This window comes from Mastigoproctus giganteus, chromosome 9 (genome assembly GCF_048544385.1).
Source record: "Mastigoproctus giganteus isolate SK-2022 chromosome 9, ASM4854438v1, whole genome shotgun sequence".
In the NCBI taxonomy this organism is placed as follows: domain Eukaryota; kingdom Metazoa; phylum Arthropoda; class Arachnida; order Uropygi; family Thelyphonidae; genus Mastigoproctus; species Mastigoproctus giganteus.
This window is the reverse complement of record NC_143583.1, coordinates 65,524,483-65,541,510: the sequence shown is the minus strand read 5'-3', so window position 1 is coordinate 65,541,510 and position 17,028 is coordinate 65,524,483. Positions and strand designations below refer to the sequence as shown.

Sequence of the window (17,028 nt, the reverse complement as noted above, 5' to 3'; positions counted from 1 at the left end):
ACCACCTGCTGGCTAAAGGTAAATTTCCGCACATCCATTCTACAACTGTCTTTCCCCAATTTGAATCTATGCCCCATCAGGTTCTTAATCTGTGCCAGACAAAAAATCTCATCAGCATTCAGCTTGCTTAACCCATTCAAGGCCTTATACACCTTAATCAGATCACCTACTCTCCAGGCATTGCAATTTGCAGAACTTAAGCCTTTCTTGATAAGAGCACCCCTTTGTTCCCTTCACCAATCTTGTTGCCCTTCTTTGTACTCGTTCTAGCAACTCTGTATCCTTCTTAAAATGAGGCCTCCAGACCTGTACACAGTACTCTAGGTGTGGCCTGACCATTGCCTTGTATAAGAGGTTAATCCCCTCCCTGACCCTGCTAGCAAAATTCCTATATATCATTGACAAGACTTCATGATCTGCACTGTCAGTGAACTTCATATTTGACTGCACAATTACCCCCAGGTCTTTTTCACTTTGGAAAGTGGAAAGTGAAAAAGACTGAGTACGCTAAGATCATCTACAGATCTAAATAGAAGAATGTCCTATGGGACAGATTTCAAACCAGTAGCGATATAAGTTAGCTAGATACATGAAGCTAGACTGCTCATAGGCATTCCCTGAATTTGCTGGAAAACCAAATTACCATTGCAGACAAAGTTATTGAAAATACAAAGATTATCAAGATTATCAAGATTGTGCGTGGGTGCATAAGTACCCACGCACCTGACCACTAGGCTAGACTTTGTCTAGCCTAGTGGTCAGGTGCGCGGGTGCATAAGTACACTTGCCTTGAGTGACTGGGGTTCAAGCCCATGACTGTTAAATACAGTGCTGTTTTTTGTATTCTGTCTATCTTGTTAACTCCTCTGACTGTTTGGTCGTCCCGGAGTATAAACAGAAAATTTATTTATTTATTATTTGCAATATCACTTTTATAAACCTCTTAATATTATCAATTAAAACATTTTTTTTTCTAGATCATATTGATTTAAATAAGATTTCTTACTGAATTTCCACAATATTTTGTCCAGTTATGTTTTAATTATGACTTTTTTTTTTTTTTTTTTGGTATTTCAGTTAATTTCATTCACCATTTTCATTTTCCAGTTTTGTGCATTCACCATTCATTTTCAGTCACCATTTCTCATTTTCTGATTTTATTAGCATTGTAAATATACGCTGTATGAAATATGACCACGTATGATTCTTGACTATACAAATGCAAGTTCTCTCTCTTTTTTTTTTCCCATTTATTATTAGTTGGTTATTATTCCTGCACTCACATTATTTTCATATTATTTTAATTTGTAATTGAAAGGAAGGATAGATAGGACTGGAAGGGAGAAATGGTTATAACATTAGTTAAGAAACGCATAAAATCTAAGGAAGTGCAACCAGTCGACATGGCTGGACAGTGCAGTGTTGAATCATTTTGGTGTGACATAAACACTGGAAAAACAAAAGTTGAGAGCAGGAGTGTGTTATAGGACTAATGACTCGGAACAGTATAATGAACAGCTGTACAGAGAAATAGATTGGGCCAGTAAATCAGATTGTCTTTATAATGGAGGATTTTAATTTCTCAGATATTGACTAGAACTTGTGGGTTGGGTTGGTCACTCACATACCACCAAGGCTTTTGTGGATTTATTGGATGATTGTTTTCTAGAGCAGCACGTTTGGGAGGCAACTAGAGGAAGTAATACTCTTGATCTGATTATCAGTAATGATTCTTCAAGCATTAAGAATCTGCAGATAAAGGAACTACTAGGTGGCAGTGATCTCAGTGTATTGATGTGGTATTTACTCAAAGAGGTAGCTACCATCAGGGGTAAAGGGAAGGGTTTTTACTTTCGTAAAGGAGACTACATTGATCTGAGACAGTTTTTAAATTCTATACAGTGGGACCAACTGATGATGTTACCAACAGCAGATTCTAAATGGGAAGGAATTCAAGGAATTAATCTTGGAAGCTACTAGGCTTTTCATACCAAGTAAGAAATGTTGTTCAAGGTTTAGGCCTAAATGGATGTCAGATGAACTTATGAGACTTGTGGTAGAGAAGAGTAATTGAAAGGAAGGATAGATAGGACTGGAAGGGAGAAATGGTTATAACATTAGTTAAGAAACACATAAAATCTAAGGAAGTGCAAACAGTCGACATGGCTGGACAGTGCAGTGTTGAATCATTTTGATGTGACATAAAGACTGGAAGCATGGGATACATATAAATTAACAGGTGACAGTGAAGCCTATGGTACATATAAGCTGGTCAGTAATCAAGTAACAACGGGCATTAGGCAGGCAAAGGCAGATTATGAGAAATCTTTGGCAAAGCATGCAAAGAAAAACAGCAAAGAGCTCTTTACTTATATAAACTCTAGAAGAAAGGGGATGAATCAGATTGGTCCACTTGATATTGATGGTTGAACTGTTGATGATCCTGTTCAGGTAGCTAGCAAATTGAATGGATATTTTGCATCTACATTTACACACGAGGAGTTATTCACGGTGGGGAATGCCAGAGGTATATTAAACTCTGGCAGTGAGCTAAATGATTTTGTAAAAAATGAGAGCGAAGTGGAGTAACTGTTGAAGATAAACATAAGGAAGGCACCTGGGGTGGATGGGATCTATCCAGTTATATTAAAAGAGGCAGCAAAAGAAGTAAGTAAACCCTTAACCATAATTATGAGAGCTTCCTTGAACTCAGGGGAGGTACCCATGGACTGGAAATGTGCAAATGTGACCCCGATCTACAAAGGGGGATCAAAGGGTGACATGAGGAATTACAGACCTGTTAGTTTAACTTCTGTTCCAGGGAAAATAATGGAGTCACTGATTAAAGAAGCAATGCGGGATCATCTAGACAAGACTGCAGTAATAATTCAGACACAGCATGAGTTTGTTAAGGGGAAGTCTTGTCTTACCAATTTGATTGGATATTATGACGTGATCAACAAAGGAACTGGATGAAAAAAATAATTTTGATATCATATACTTGGATTTCAGGAAAGCTTTTGATACTGTTGCATATGGAAGACTACTGTACAAATTAGAGCAGAGTGGCATTGGGGGCAAATTGCTGCAATGGATAAAGGGATGGTAGAACACAGAGAGTGGTAATCAGTGGACACTGCTCTTCGAGGACTAATGGTATTAGCGGAGTCATCCAGGGTTCAGTGTTGGTCCATTGTTGTTTTCTGTATTTATTATTGATATTGATGAAGGTGTATCAGGCTTAATGTCTAAGTTTACAGACGATATGAAAGTTGGCAAGGTTGTTAATGACATTAATGATAGTATGCTACTGAAACAGGAACTAGAAAAGTTGAGCAAATGGGCTGAGATGTGGCAACTTAAGTTAACATTGACAAATGTAAAGTACTGCTGCATATGGGTAGCAGTAACCCCAGAGTAACAGTATCAACTGTGTGGTACTACACTCAGCATTGTAGAGAATTAAAAACGATGTGGGGGTATTTGTGCAGTCAAATATGAAGTTTTCTGAGCAGTGCAGATGGTCTGCAAGAGTAGCTAATGGTGTCGATGATATATAGGAATTTTTGTCGCATGGATATGGTGATTATCCCCTTGTATAAGGCAATGGTCAGGCCACACCTTAAGTACTGTATACAGGTCTGAAGGCCTTATTTTAAGAAGGATGTAGGGCTGCTGGAACGAGTACAGAGAAGGGCTACAAATTAGTGAATGGAACAAAGGATTGCTCTTACGAAGAAAGGCATAAGTTGTGTAAATCACAATGTCTGGAGACTAGGCATCTGCGAGGTGATCTGATTGAGGTGCATAAGGCCTTGAATGGTTTGAGCAAGCTCATTGCTGACGTGATTCTTCCTCTTGCCCAGATTAATACTCTGAGGGGACATAAATTGAGGAAAGACAGTTGTAGAATTGATGTGCAGAAATTTGCTTCTAATCAGCGGTTGGCGATTTCTGGAATAAACTTCCATCTGTCGTTGTAGAACTGGATAGCTTAAATAAATTCAAGGCAGAACTCGACAAATATGGAGCGAATGGATGGGTGAAATGGGAAGAGTTTTTTTTTTTTTTTTTTTTTAACTGATGCTGTTTAAGTTTGCTTTCTTGCATTATATGCCTATGCTAAGAGAAGGAAGGATATGCAGGGTCTAAATATTGTTACCAGTAGAGTAGGCTGATAATCCGAGTTTTGGTGGTGGAGAAACCTGAATAGGTCAGTGGCAGCAAACACAGCTTCAGTTAGAGAAAGCTACTACGAACATGGAAAACAACGGGAAACTACCCTGTAAAGTAAACATATCCCAAGAAATCCAATGATGAATGAGCAAGAAAAGACTGAACGAACTGGAAAAGACAAATGTGGAGACAGCTCATTAGAGGAAGTGACCAGTCATAAGACTGAATTACTGGATGGATTATATGTTATATACTTATATATAATATCTATTTTTGCTTACATATGATATATAGTTAATCTTATTCTTCACATAAGATCTGTTGAATTATTACAACACTACATTGTTATTCTGAACAATTATAAAAATCACCCTAAATTCTTCTGTGTGTATGGCTCTTTTCTGATTAAATCACAACAACATACAATCATGACAGATAAGCAGAATATTTATCAGTTATACCTATGCTGTCCTCTACATGACAAGAATAAGGCATGGGCACCACGTCATTTGTATCACTTGTTTGAATGGATTATGTGACTGGGTGAACAAAAGAGAAAAAGTCTGTGCCATTTGCCATACCCATGATATGGAATGAGCCAGAAGACCACAGTGGTGATTGTTACTTTGCTAATGTGAATGTAACTGGATTCTCAGCAAAGAATAAGCACAAGATTGTTCATCCAAACTTAGATTCAGTGATGAGAGCAATACCTCATGTTGACAGAATGCCAAATCCGGTACCTCCACAGCATGTACTAGATTCTTTGAAATATGAAATGCAATGCAATGAAGGTGCAGCTGGCAGTGGCCTGAGGACTTCAGCCAATCCTGTGTACATACCCAACGAAGAGACATTAGAACTGGAGCTGGAGCTGTTGACTCAAGACGAGTTAAATGACTTCATTACTAATTTAGCTCTCTCCAAAGCTAAAGCAGAACTGGATATTAAAGTAAAACACTTTGTTAAGAAGGACATCAAAGTGTTTCACTATTGAAAAAAATAAGACTTCTGCTGTTTCCATGATATCAGTGATGTTTCTTAGGGAATTGTCACAATTACACATCACATCTGAAATAGGGCTTACAATACCGGGATCCAGGTAATTTTTTTCCGGTATTGATACAAAAAATACCGGTTTTTCGGTACTAATTTAAAAAAAAATTGTTTATAATTCAATCACATAAAGGTTATAAAATCACCTTTATGCGATTATGACGTAATTATCTTTACTACCAAATGTTCGATAAATCATTGATAGGACACCATGCAAAATTGCAACCTGCCCACAATTCTCGGACAACTTTATGTCGGACCATATCGTAACTCCCAAGTTCCGTTCCTCCACTACTGACTTTAGTTGAACAACCCACCAAGTGTATAAGTTATTTTGGGGTTGCTATTCCCCAGGTGTAATACCTTGCATTTTGCTGAACTAAAGCATAGCTGCCACTTCTGTGACCATCCCGGAAGTCTGTCTAGGTCACTCTGAAGAAGCTCTACTTGGTGACGATCATATCATTAACTACTCTGCTGATCTTTACATCAACTGCAAGTTTTAGACCTCACGCCCACCATCCCTTCATAGATGTCATTTAAGATAATCAAAAACAACAGTGGTCCCAATACTGATCCTTGGGGAACCCCACTTCTTATATTAGCCCAATCTGAGGAATAACCATTTATCCCAACCCTCTACCCGGTGCCCTCAAGCCATCGTGCTATCCATCTTAGGATTTTCCCTATGATTACAGCCTGCCCCAACTTATAAAGTAACCACTCATGTGGGACTGAGACAAATCATCCAAGTCAGTGCTAATGCTGAAATCCAAATAAACAATGTCGAAATTATTCCCTAAACCCAGCTCACGAGTGACCTGTCAAAATGGCTAACCAGATTTGTTAAACATGATTTTCCCTTTACAGAATCATGCTGTGTATCCTACAGAGTTCCATTTCCATCTAAATGATCCTGAATTCCACCCTTGATCATTGCCTCCATGATTTTCCTTACTACTGAAGTTAGACTGGCCAGTTGGTAATTTCCCGTTACACTTCTAGAACCGCCTTTATGTTCCAATTTACACCAGTCCACTGATGCTCTCATAACTAGCCTTAATGGTTCAATGCACTCACTTGCCGCCTCCTTTAAGATTATAGGGTATATGCCATCAACCACAGGAGCCCTACTCGCCTGTAGGCACGAAAGTTCTCATTAAATAATCATTTGAAATTTCAACATCATTAATTACATTTTTTTAAACTTCACTTCCATAATATCTCATTGACACAAAGGGTTTGTCTTCTGTAAATATCAATGCAAAGTAACTGTTGAGTTCGTCTGCAACTTCAACTGTGTTATTTAATACTATCCCACGTCCATTAAATAAGAGTCCAATCTGATTTGTCCTTCTGTTCTTTGCATTTATATATGTGAAGAATTCCTTAACTGCACTCTTTGCTCTCTTCTTTATTCCTTATCCCCACTCTTTTGCTCTCTCCCAGACTCAGTAAAGATACTATAGTGAAAATTATACTTCTCTAAATAAAACGTCTTTCTCCTTCAGAAAATGATGTACATAATTCAACCCTGGAAGACCAACATGGAACAGAACATCAGTGTTCCACAAAATCTTTCCAAAATAAGAAATTGCCCGACTCCAATGAGATTTTAAAAGATGAACTTGAGTCAGAAATTAATGAAATACTTTTAACTAATTTTGCTAAAAAAAAGTTCAAAGCCTAGAAAATATGGACTGAGATCGTCTACGATTATCTCAGTACAATAGCACCATCCAGCATAGAATCCAAAAGAGTGTTTTCTGCCGCTAATGAAATACTGTATGTACCAAAATTAGATCCATTTTAAATGATCATACTATTGATTGTTAATGTTTCTTAAGAGCTCACTTTATTCGGATAGGTAGTGTGGATGCTTAAACATAACTAAACTTTGCAATAACAATAGGTATTGTTTTGTTCTTAGAATAATTGCATTTTAATGATTTTTTTTTTTTCAGAATATTTATTATTGGAATAAAAGTTTATTTAAAACATGAATTCAAGTAATTACAGTACTTGTTTTTTCCTTACTTTATTGCACGTAATTTTCATCAAAATTTATTGAAAAAAATGTTTGTTTTTGGAATAACGGTATCCCGGTTTCATAAATTAAAAAAATACTGAAATACCGGTATTAAGATTTTGACCGGTATTGTAAGCCCTAATCTGAATGGCACCCCTCCATCACCTCTTCACAGTGAAGGTTAAAATCTGTTCACTCTTGTAACAGGAACTTAAAGCCATCCATCCCCACTGCTTACTCTGTTCATCTAAAAGAGACTATAATTTGAAGAGCAATTCAATACAGCACTCATAGATGGAATATCTGCAGTGAACCTCAAAGTCGTTGGTATGTTATTGGACATGCAAGGAGGGTTGTTTACAAAATATAGTTCTTTCATATACATGTGGGACAGCCAGATAACTACACCAGATGTGACTGGCCTCAAAGAAGCACTTTTGAGCCAGGAACAAGTAGTGCGAATTATGTTCCGTTAGTGGATCCAATGATAAATTTCATTACTTAAGTTAGAAATTTCCAAAGATCAGTGCAGCGAAAGTGCTAAAGGAAATCTTTGGGCGACCAAAGATTTCCCTTTCATAACAACAGGTCTTCTGCACAGAAAGATGAAATTCAGAAACTGATCAATACATATAAAGAAATGGGATGTTGTATATCATTAAAATTTCATTACTTGCATTTAGACTTCTTTTCTCAAACACCTCGTCACGGTGAATGACGAGTAGGGGAAATTATTTCATCAAGACATTAAGTCAGTGGAAAATAACTACCAAGGTTTCTAGAATGAAAGTATGTTGGTAGACTATTGCCTGATGTTGTACTGGATATTAAAGTATTCTTTTAATGAAGCGATCAAGTGTATTTGGTTTAAACTGTAAAAGTGATAAAAAATTTTATTGTAACCAGTCACATGTGTTTTGTAATGAAATTATCTTAATTAACTTCTGCTGATATCAGCAGTTGTATTATGTGAAACTACATGTGCTGGGGAAGGGGGACACCGAGAATATATTTGAAATCAGCACACAAAATTGGCATACAAAAGCATGTTTAAATCTTTGATTTAAAAAAAAAAACAAATCATTTTGTTGACCAGTGTAAATTTATTCAAATTAAAGACTTCCACAACACCAGATGTAAGTTTGTTCCAGCAACCAATCACTCTCTGGCTGAAATAAAATTTTCATTCATATATACATTGTATTTAGACTCCAACCATGTTTTTCCAATTTATGCTCCCATATGTGTGTCATCTGAAAATGAGTAAAGATGACATCAGCATTTAATTCTCTATCAATATGAAGTGATAAACATTTCAGTCAGGTCTCACAGCTGCCTAGTTTCAGTTGCTGCAATTTTCAGAACTGGTCTATGTTAAGAGGATCCTTGTGTGTCATTGACTAATCTTGTTTCTCTTTTCTGCTCTTTGCTTTTGTTTTGTACTACATGTTCCAAAAGATCTGCATCTTTTTTTTTTTTTTTTTTTTTTTTTTTTTAAATGAGGCTGTCAGACCTGTATTCAGCACTCAAGGTGCAGCTTAACCATTTCCTTACACAGTGGGATAATAATCTCCTTGTCCTTGCTGGCAGAATTCCTGTATATCACTGCCAAAACTCCGTGATCTGCCCTAGCAGCCTGTCTGCACTACTCAGAGAACTTCATGTTGGACTGTACAATTACAAGTAGGTCTGTTTTGTTCTGTACTATCTTGCATGTGGTACCACCCTATCTCTGCTATGTTATTCTGGGATTAATACTACCAATATGCAGTACCTTGCATTTATCAATATTATATATCAGCTCCCACTTCTCACCCTCATGTTTACAATTTTTCTAGGTCTTGTTGCATTATGCCTTGATTCCTGTCATTAACGACACTGACAACCTTTGTATTATCTGCAAACATAAATAATGCACTTGATGTTGCTGTCATCAGTATTGTTAATAAATATTTAAGATAATAAAAAGTTAACTGTGAATGTTATTAAATATTGAAAACACTGAACCCTGAGGATATCACTAATTATGTTAATCCAAGAAGAGCAGTGCCCATTTATAATCATCCTGTATATAATTATATATAGGATGATTATAAATACTGTTTAGCATAATTATAATCATGTTAAACATTTATTTAAAGTTAACTAAATGCAACAAGGCATAATACTTTGAGTTAAGAGTTTAATATCTATATAATATCGGTGTAGATACACCATAGTTAACTCTTAAGAAACTACGATGGTAGGCATCATTTGCTCCATCTCATATTGTGGCCCTTCACAACAAGTTGCCATGGTATTGCACTACCTCAAATAAGTAACTCTTCACTAATAGAGAAGACTATTGTTACTTATTCTCAGTGAGTACCACCACCCAGACGGCACCGTTTCAAAGCTATTGGCCTATCATCGGTGGTTGGGCAGGTATTGAAGACAAGACAACCCAGTTGTGAAGATAATCACACAATATTCACTGAGAATAAGTAACAATAGTCTTCTCTATTAGTGAAGCATTACTTATTTGAGATAGTGCAATACTGTGGCAACTCTCGTTGTGAACGAAGAACACAACATGAGATAGAGCAAATGATGCCTACCACATTACCATCATAGTTTCTTAAGAGTTAACTATGGTGTATCTACACTGATTTTAACATTAATTTTTTGCAATGAATGTTCATATTTTCGATTTTGTTGATACTTGATAAAAAAAAAAAAAAAAAAAAAAAAACGTAAACCCGGGAACTCGTAAAGCAAGAACTCCCTGTATATGTATGCTGAGTTAACTTTGCATTAGCAACATCCCTTGTGTAGAAATTGAATGGTCTGTGATGGTGAAAGCTCAAATTCAGGAATGGCTAGTATAAGATTGTAGTTGGCACACATGGCAATCAGTTTTTTTGCAAGGAAGAATGGTTGGCATCAAGATCTTTCTGACTTTGGACATGGGATGATCGTGGGGATAAGATGTACAGGTTCCAGTATCTAGACAACAGCCAATGTGGTTAAGTGCTCCTGTTCTGTGGTATAACACGTCTACCTTGACTGGCTCAGCAGCAGTCAAACAACCAGCCAAAGGCCACATGTGGTTGATGCCTGTGGTGAGTGTTGTATGTTTGATCTCATAATACAGTAGGTATGCAGCATGGTGGCCCAGCTAACTATATAATACAATGTAGGAATAGTAAGACCAATATCTGTGTAGGCTATGTGCTGGGCATCAGCTTGTATTAGCTGTGGCAGTTGACAGCTGTTACAGGAACACATGCTTGCAAGACAAGAAACTGCACCTGGCATGTGCACATCAGAACTTAGGTTGGATCACCAAAGTATGAAAATCTTTCACCTGGTTTGATGAATCCGTTTTCAACTCTGTCATGCTGATTAGCTTATCTACATATTTGGAGAAAACAAGAGGCTATGATACCTGAATGCATTGTTCATGTTTAGTGTGTCGTAGGCAGTGGTGCTATGGTTTGAGGATTGTTTGTTATTATGTCTTGAGTCCTCTGATCACCATTAATAAACATCTTGATGGTAATGCCTACCTTTCTATAACTGGAAACCAAGTAAATCCTTTTGTGTTGACATTGTATTGCAGACAGCTTGGGCATTTATTAACAAGATAGTGGGCCATGCTACAAGGCCTGACATGTTGCTAAATGGTTTAGAGAACACAACAATGAATTCTCCATCCTCTCATGGCCACCCAGTTCATCTGATCTCAACCCAATGAGTATATTTGGAACCTACTGGAAAGGACACTTGATGCTATGACCATCCACCAAACTATGTACGAGCATACTGGACCCATTGTTCAGTGCATGTGTAGCACCACCACAGGTAGTGTTGCACATTGCTCATGTGAAGCAAACTGTATATCTGAACCCTTCTTCCAAATTGTTCAGACCTGATATCAAAAACCAGGGGATGCTCTCAACCCTTTGTAATCTTTTCTCTCTATTAAAAAAAAAAAAAAAAAAGAAAGAAATAATGGATCACTAAAATTAACAGATTAAGTGTTAGCCAATGCACTGAATTGTTCAATCATTGAAATACTTTATGCTCTCATAAACCATTACTATCCTGTGTCTTCACATAGGAATTTGTGTAAAACTAATGACACAATTCACTTAATCTTGATTTATATATTACTAAGTTATGTTGCTTTTGTTAAACTGAAAACAAAAGAAAAAAAAAAAGTACATCATAGGTTTTTTTCCCAACTAATACCCATTGTCTTCTCTGCATTTTATAGGAATACTACAAAACTGGAATAATTCGTTGTCCACCAAGTGTATCTGTCCCAGAATTAAGAGAAGCCTGTGATTATTTACTCATTCCTTTTGATGCTCAGACAGTCAAATGTCACAACCTCAGTGAGAACTGAATTCTTTATTTATTTTTTTTTCTTTTATTTTTAATTTTCCTTACAAAATCCAACAGTATGTAATAAACTTTGAAGATAGAAGCTTTAATAAACTTGATAAGTATAACCCCTGTGATACAGCACATAATATTAATATTAATCCTGACTGGTAATTTTTTTTTCTACACACACACACACACACACACACACACACACACACACACACACACACACACACACACACACACACACACAATTATATATTTTTTATTATGCTGTAGAACTTCAGTGGTTTAGGAAAACATGTTTTCCCAAAGCACTGAAGTTATTTTCTGAAACACTGTGGGGTTTGAAATCACCTTGTTGGGAGGTTGTATATATGTAAATAGTTATCCCACTGGGCATAAATTGGTTTTTATGCCATAGAAAGGTTATACCAGTCCTTGCCCATTGGATAACATTATTAGTTTGTATTAAATTTACACCATTACTTAATTAAAATTAGTCTTTAATCTATTCAAAATATTGCCGCTTAGTATCTTAATTAGAATAATGAACATTTAAATTTAAAATAATATCATCTACAAGATTATTGCAGAGTAACCATTTGCCAGATGGCACCCTTGTAAGCAATATAATCAGCGGCAAATCGAAGTTGCTCTCTTTTCTTGCCAGCTGCCACACATAGTGTGGATTCCAGAGATATATGGTAAATATTGTATTTTATTGAGCTATATATGTATTTTTTTATTATATGATGCATACCCTTAGAGCTTTGGGTTCCAGTCCCAGTTTTCTGTAAAAACCAGTTATATATTAAAAATAAAATTTAAAATTTAGTCTTAAATTATGATCACAAAAAATTTATATTTGGCCATACTAAATATGAGATTAATTAAAATCAATAAAACTGTTATTGGGACAACAGAAAAGGATATGCTTGAACCATTCATTTTGTTTGGCAATCTATGCATTAAAAGCTCCTGATGAGTAGTGGAGAGTTGGCCATTTGAATGAATATTTTTTTTTTTTTTTTTTTCTTCTCCTCTTTCTGTCTTTTCTTTTATCTGTTCTTTTTCTTTCTTTCTTTTTGTTTTGTTAATTCTAGATAGTTTAGATTTAAGTGTTTCAATTAGCATATATTTAACCATTAAATTAAGTCTTTTAAATATAGGCATATAAATTGCCACTAACAGCACTAAATCTTAGTCAGCATTAGGCAATATTAGCATTAGGCTAAAAATGCCTGAAATGCCGTATATTATACCTAAATCCACTCCATTAAATTGGATGCATAGTAAATTATATAGGATCCAATATATATGAATAAAGCCAAAGATATGTTTAGTGATAAAAGTAATGGAGAGAAAGGAAAATAAAACAGTGAGAATAAATAGAAAAGGAATAAAGGAGTAAGTAAATGAAATAAATCATAGTATATAAAAAAAATTATACAAATAATCTAGAAAAGAATATTGTCATGACTTACAACCCTGGTGTCAACCATCAAGATTGTAGATAAAGATGACAATATCATGACTGTTTGGAATGAAAAATACATGCCAAACAGTGAGTTCAAAATTAAAGTAAATAAATAAAATAGTGAAAATTTGTAGTAAATTTAGATCAAATTTACTGAAATCAGCAATAAGAATGTTAAAGCCAAAACAAATTTTAGGGGCAGAAGAGATATTATGTAATAGGCATGTAGTGTATAGTTGACACTACAGAGAATGCATACAGAAATACAACAGAAGAACTCACTGCAAATGTCAGTGGTATAGGCTTGAAAGAGAAAGTAAAACTGGAAATGGCTTAATTTATACAGCACGGACTAGTGACCTCTAGTAGAGAGAAGAAAAAAACAAGAAGTTAAATTTGTAATAAACATGACTCAATATAGATAAGAAAGTAATTAACGAACAAAGTAACAAGAAAAAGTGCTGAAAACTTTGTGATGGTGTAAAAAGTTAATGTAGAAAGAAAACAGTTTCTCAATATGCATTCATAAAACTAATGGCTCACGAGAAATAAGAGGAACAATACAGAAAAGTAAAAAGTAAAGGAAGTAGCAAAATAGTTGCTCAGTTAGTCCAAGGTCAAATCCCATTCCTCTAGAAAGGACCTCGAACTGAGTTCTGAGAGTGTGAATTACAAATATAAAATAATATGAAAATAATGTGAGAGTAGGGATAATAACCAACTAATAATAAATGAGAGAAAAAAAAAAAGAGAGAGAACTTGCATTCCTATAGACAAGCATCATACATGGTCATGTCATACAGTGTATGGTATTTACAGATGTACAAAACTAGAAAATGAGAAATGGTGAATGAAATTAACTGAAACACCAAAAAAAAAGTTAAATTAAAACGTAATTGGACAAAATATTGTAGAAATTTAGTAAGAAATCTTATTTAAATCAATATGATCAGAAAAAAAAATAAATTGATAATATCAAGAGCTTTATAAAAGTGATATTGCAAATAAGACAAAGGAAAAGTGTTACCAGTAAGTTTAAGGTAGAATTTTCTAATGTCAGAAATAGCAATAAATAGTTCTTCAGGAAATATATCAGAAGTTTAAACATGAAATTAAATGTAATGCTACATATTGGAATAATCTTGATAATCTTTGTATTTTCAAATAACTTTGTCTGCAATGGTAATTTGGTTTTCCAGCAAATCCAAGGAATGCCTATGAGCAGTCTAGCTTCATGTATCTAGCTAATTTATATCGCTACTGGTTTGAAATCTCTTTCCTATAGGACATTCTTTTATTTAGATATGTAGATGATCTTAGTGGGCTCAGTTTTTGTTCAAATTTTCTTGATTTTGGCAATCTGTATTCCCAGAAGCTTATCATGGGAAAAATTGATTTTAACCAAAATGTCAATTACTTAGACCTGTATTGATAATAAGCATAGTACTATTAACCTTTAAAATAAATGTAATCCTTCAACTTTGAGGTGGTTAATTTTTCTCACTGATTAGCCAATATCTCTAAAAGTGTGCACTCTAATATATATCATCCTCTCTCATTAGTACCAGGATTGCCGCTATTGTAATGATATCAATATTGCTATTTTTAACATTGGAAAATTCTACCTTAAAAATCTTTGGCAACTCTTTTCCTTTGGCTTCTATGCAGTATCAGTCATAGTATGGATACTTCAGTCACAGCATAGGTTTTTTAAGGGAAGATCTTGTTTGACCAGTTTAATTGGATACTATGATGCAGTGACAATGGAATTGGATGCAAAAAATTATTTTGATATCATATACTTGGAAAGTATTTCAGGAAAGCTTTTGATACTGTACATTAAGGGAAAGTTACTACTATGGATAAAGGGATGGTTGAGTGGGAGAAGGCAGAATGGTTATCAGTAGGCACTGCCCTTCATGGACTAATGTTATTAGTGAAGTCCCACAGGGTTTGCTGCTGTGCCCATTGTTGTTTTCTGTATTTATTAATTAGCATTAGCATTAGTAGAGGCATTTGATGCAAGAAAGCAAGCTTATGCAGCATCAGCCAAAAAAAAAAAAAAAAAAAAACCCACTTCCACTTCACCCCTCTGTACGTTCAAAATACCTGTCCAGCTGAGCCTTAAACTTATTTAGGCTATCAACCTCCACTACCACTGTCAGTGTAGTACCACAGAGTTGATACGTTGCTCTGGGGTTGCTGTTTCCCATGTGTAGTACTTTATATTTGTCAATGTTAAACTTCATTTGCCACCTCTCAGCCCATCTGCTCAACCTTTCCAGATCCTGTTGCAGCAGCATAGTGTCAGTAGTGTCCTTGACAACCCTGCCAACCTTTGTATCGTCTGCAAACCTGGACATTCAGCTTGATATACCATCATCAATATCATTTATAAATACAGAAAACAATAATGGACCCAACACTGAGCCCTGAGGGACTCCACTAATAACATTAGTCCACGATAAGCAGTGTCCATTGATTACCACTCTCTGTCTTCTCCCCCTCAACCACCCCTTTATCCATAGCAGCAATTTGCCTCCAATGTCACACTGCTCCAATTTGTGTAGCAGTCTTCCATGTGCAACAGTATCAAAAGCCTTTCTAAGATCCAAGTATATAATATCAAAGCTATTCCCTGCATCCAGTTCTTTTGTGACTGCATCATAGTACCCAATCAAATTGGTCAGGCAAGACTTCCCCTTAACAAATGGTTGATTTTTTTTTTTTTTTTTTTGATTTGCTAGTTGTTGGCGCATTGGCTTCTGTGGCCATATTGCACCTCCCAAGGTTTTTGCAGTACTTTGATCCAAGCCCGAGGCGGGAATCGAACCCGCGACCTTTGGGTTGCCGGGCAGGTACTTTACCCACTCGGCTAGCCCGGTCGGCCCCCTTAACAAAACCATGCTGTGTCCGAGCTATAACTGAAGTCTTATCTAAATGATCCTGGAGTGCTTCTTTAACCAGTGCCTCCATTAATTTTCCTGGAACAGAAGTTAAGCTCACAGGTCTATAATTACTTGTGTCAGCCTTTGATCCTCCTTTGTGAATTGGGGTCACATTTGGGGTCCAGTCTATGGGTACCTCCCCTGAGTCCAAGGAAGCTCTCATAATTATGGCTAAGGGTTTGCTTACTTCCTTTGCTGCCTCCTTTAATATAACTGGATAGATCCCATCCACAACGGGTGCCTTTCTTGTGTTTATCTTCAACAGTTTCTCCTCCACTTTAGTCCCAGTTATTTCAAGATTCTGTAGCTTACTGCTAGAGTTGAATACACCTCTGGCATTCCCCTCACTGAATAACTCCTCATGTGTGAACGTCGATGCAAAATATTCATTTAGTTTGTTAGCTACCTGAGCAGGATCATCAACAGTTGACCCATCAATATCAAGTGGACCAATCTGATTCACCCCCTTCCTTCTAGAGTTTACATAAGTAAAGAACGCTTTGCTGTTTTTCTTTGCATCCCTTGCCAAGGATTTCTCGTAATCTGCCTTCGCCTACCTAACTTCCTTTGTAACTTGGTTGCATATCAACTTGTATCTATCATCTATCATAGGCTTCTGTGTCATGTGTTAATTTGTAAGTATCCCATGCATTTTTCTTCTCTGCCATATGCCTCATTAGTTCATCTGACATCCATTTTGGCCTAAACCTTGAACAGTATTTCTTAGTTGGTATGTAAAGCCTAGTAGCTTCCAAGATAAGTTCTTTGAATGCTTCCCATTTTGAATTTGCTGTTGGTAACATCATCAGTTGGTCCCACTGTATAGAATTGAAATACTGTCTCAGTCCATCGTAGTCGCCTTTACGGAAGCAATAACCCTTCCCTTTACCCCTAATGGTAGTTACCTCTTTGAGTAAATCCCACTTCAGCACACTGTGATCACTGCCACCTAGTGGTTCATTTATCTG

General features: G+C 36.1%; 1 protein-coding gene across 4 annotated transcripts in view; it reads left to right on the top strand.

Moving 5' to 3' along the window:
* mri (BTB/POZ domain-containing protein mrityu) overlaps positions 1-17,028 on the top strand; it is a 384,830-nt gene that overhangs the window by 316,116 nt on the left and 51,686 nt on the right. For all 4 annotated transcript variants that reach the window (XM_090381835.1, XM_090381837.1, XM_090381834.1 and 1 more), the window contains one exon: positions 11,520-11,640. In XM_090381835.1, the coding sequence (XP_090237961.1) occupies positions 11,520-11,640 (121 nt within the window). The remainder of the gene's footprint in view (positions 1-11,519; positions 11,641-17,028) is intronic.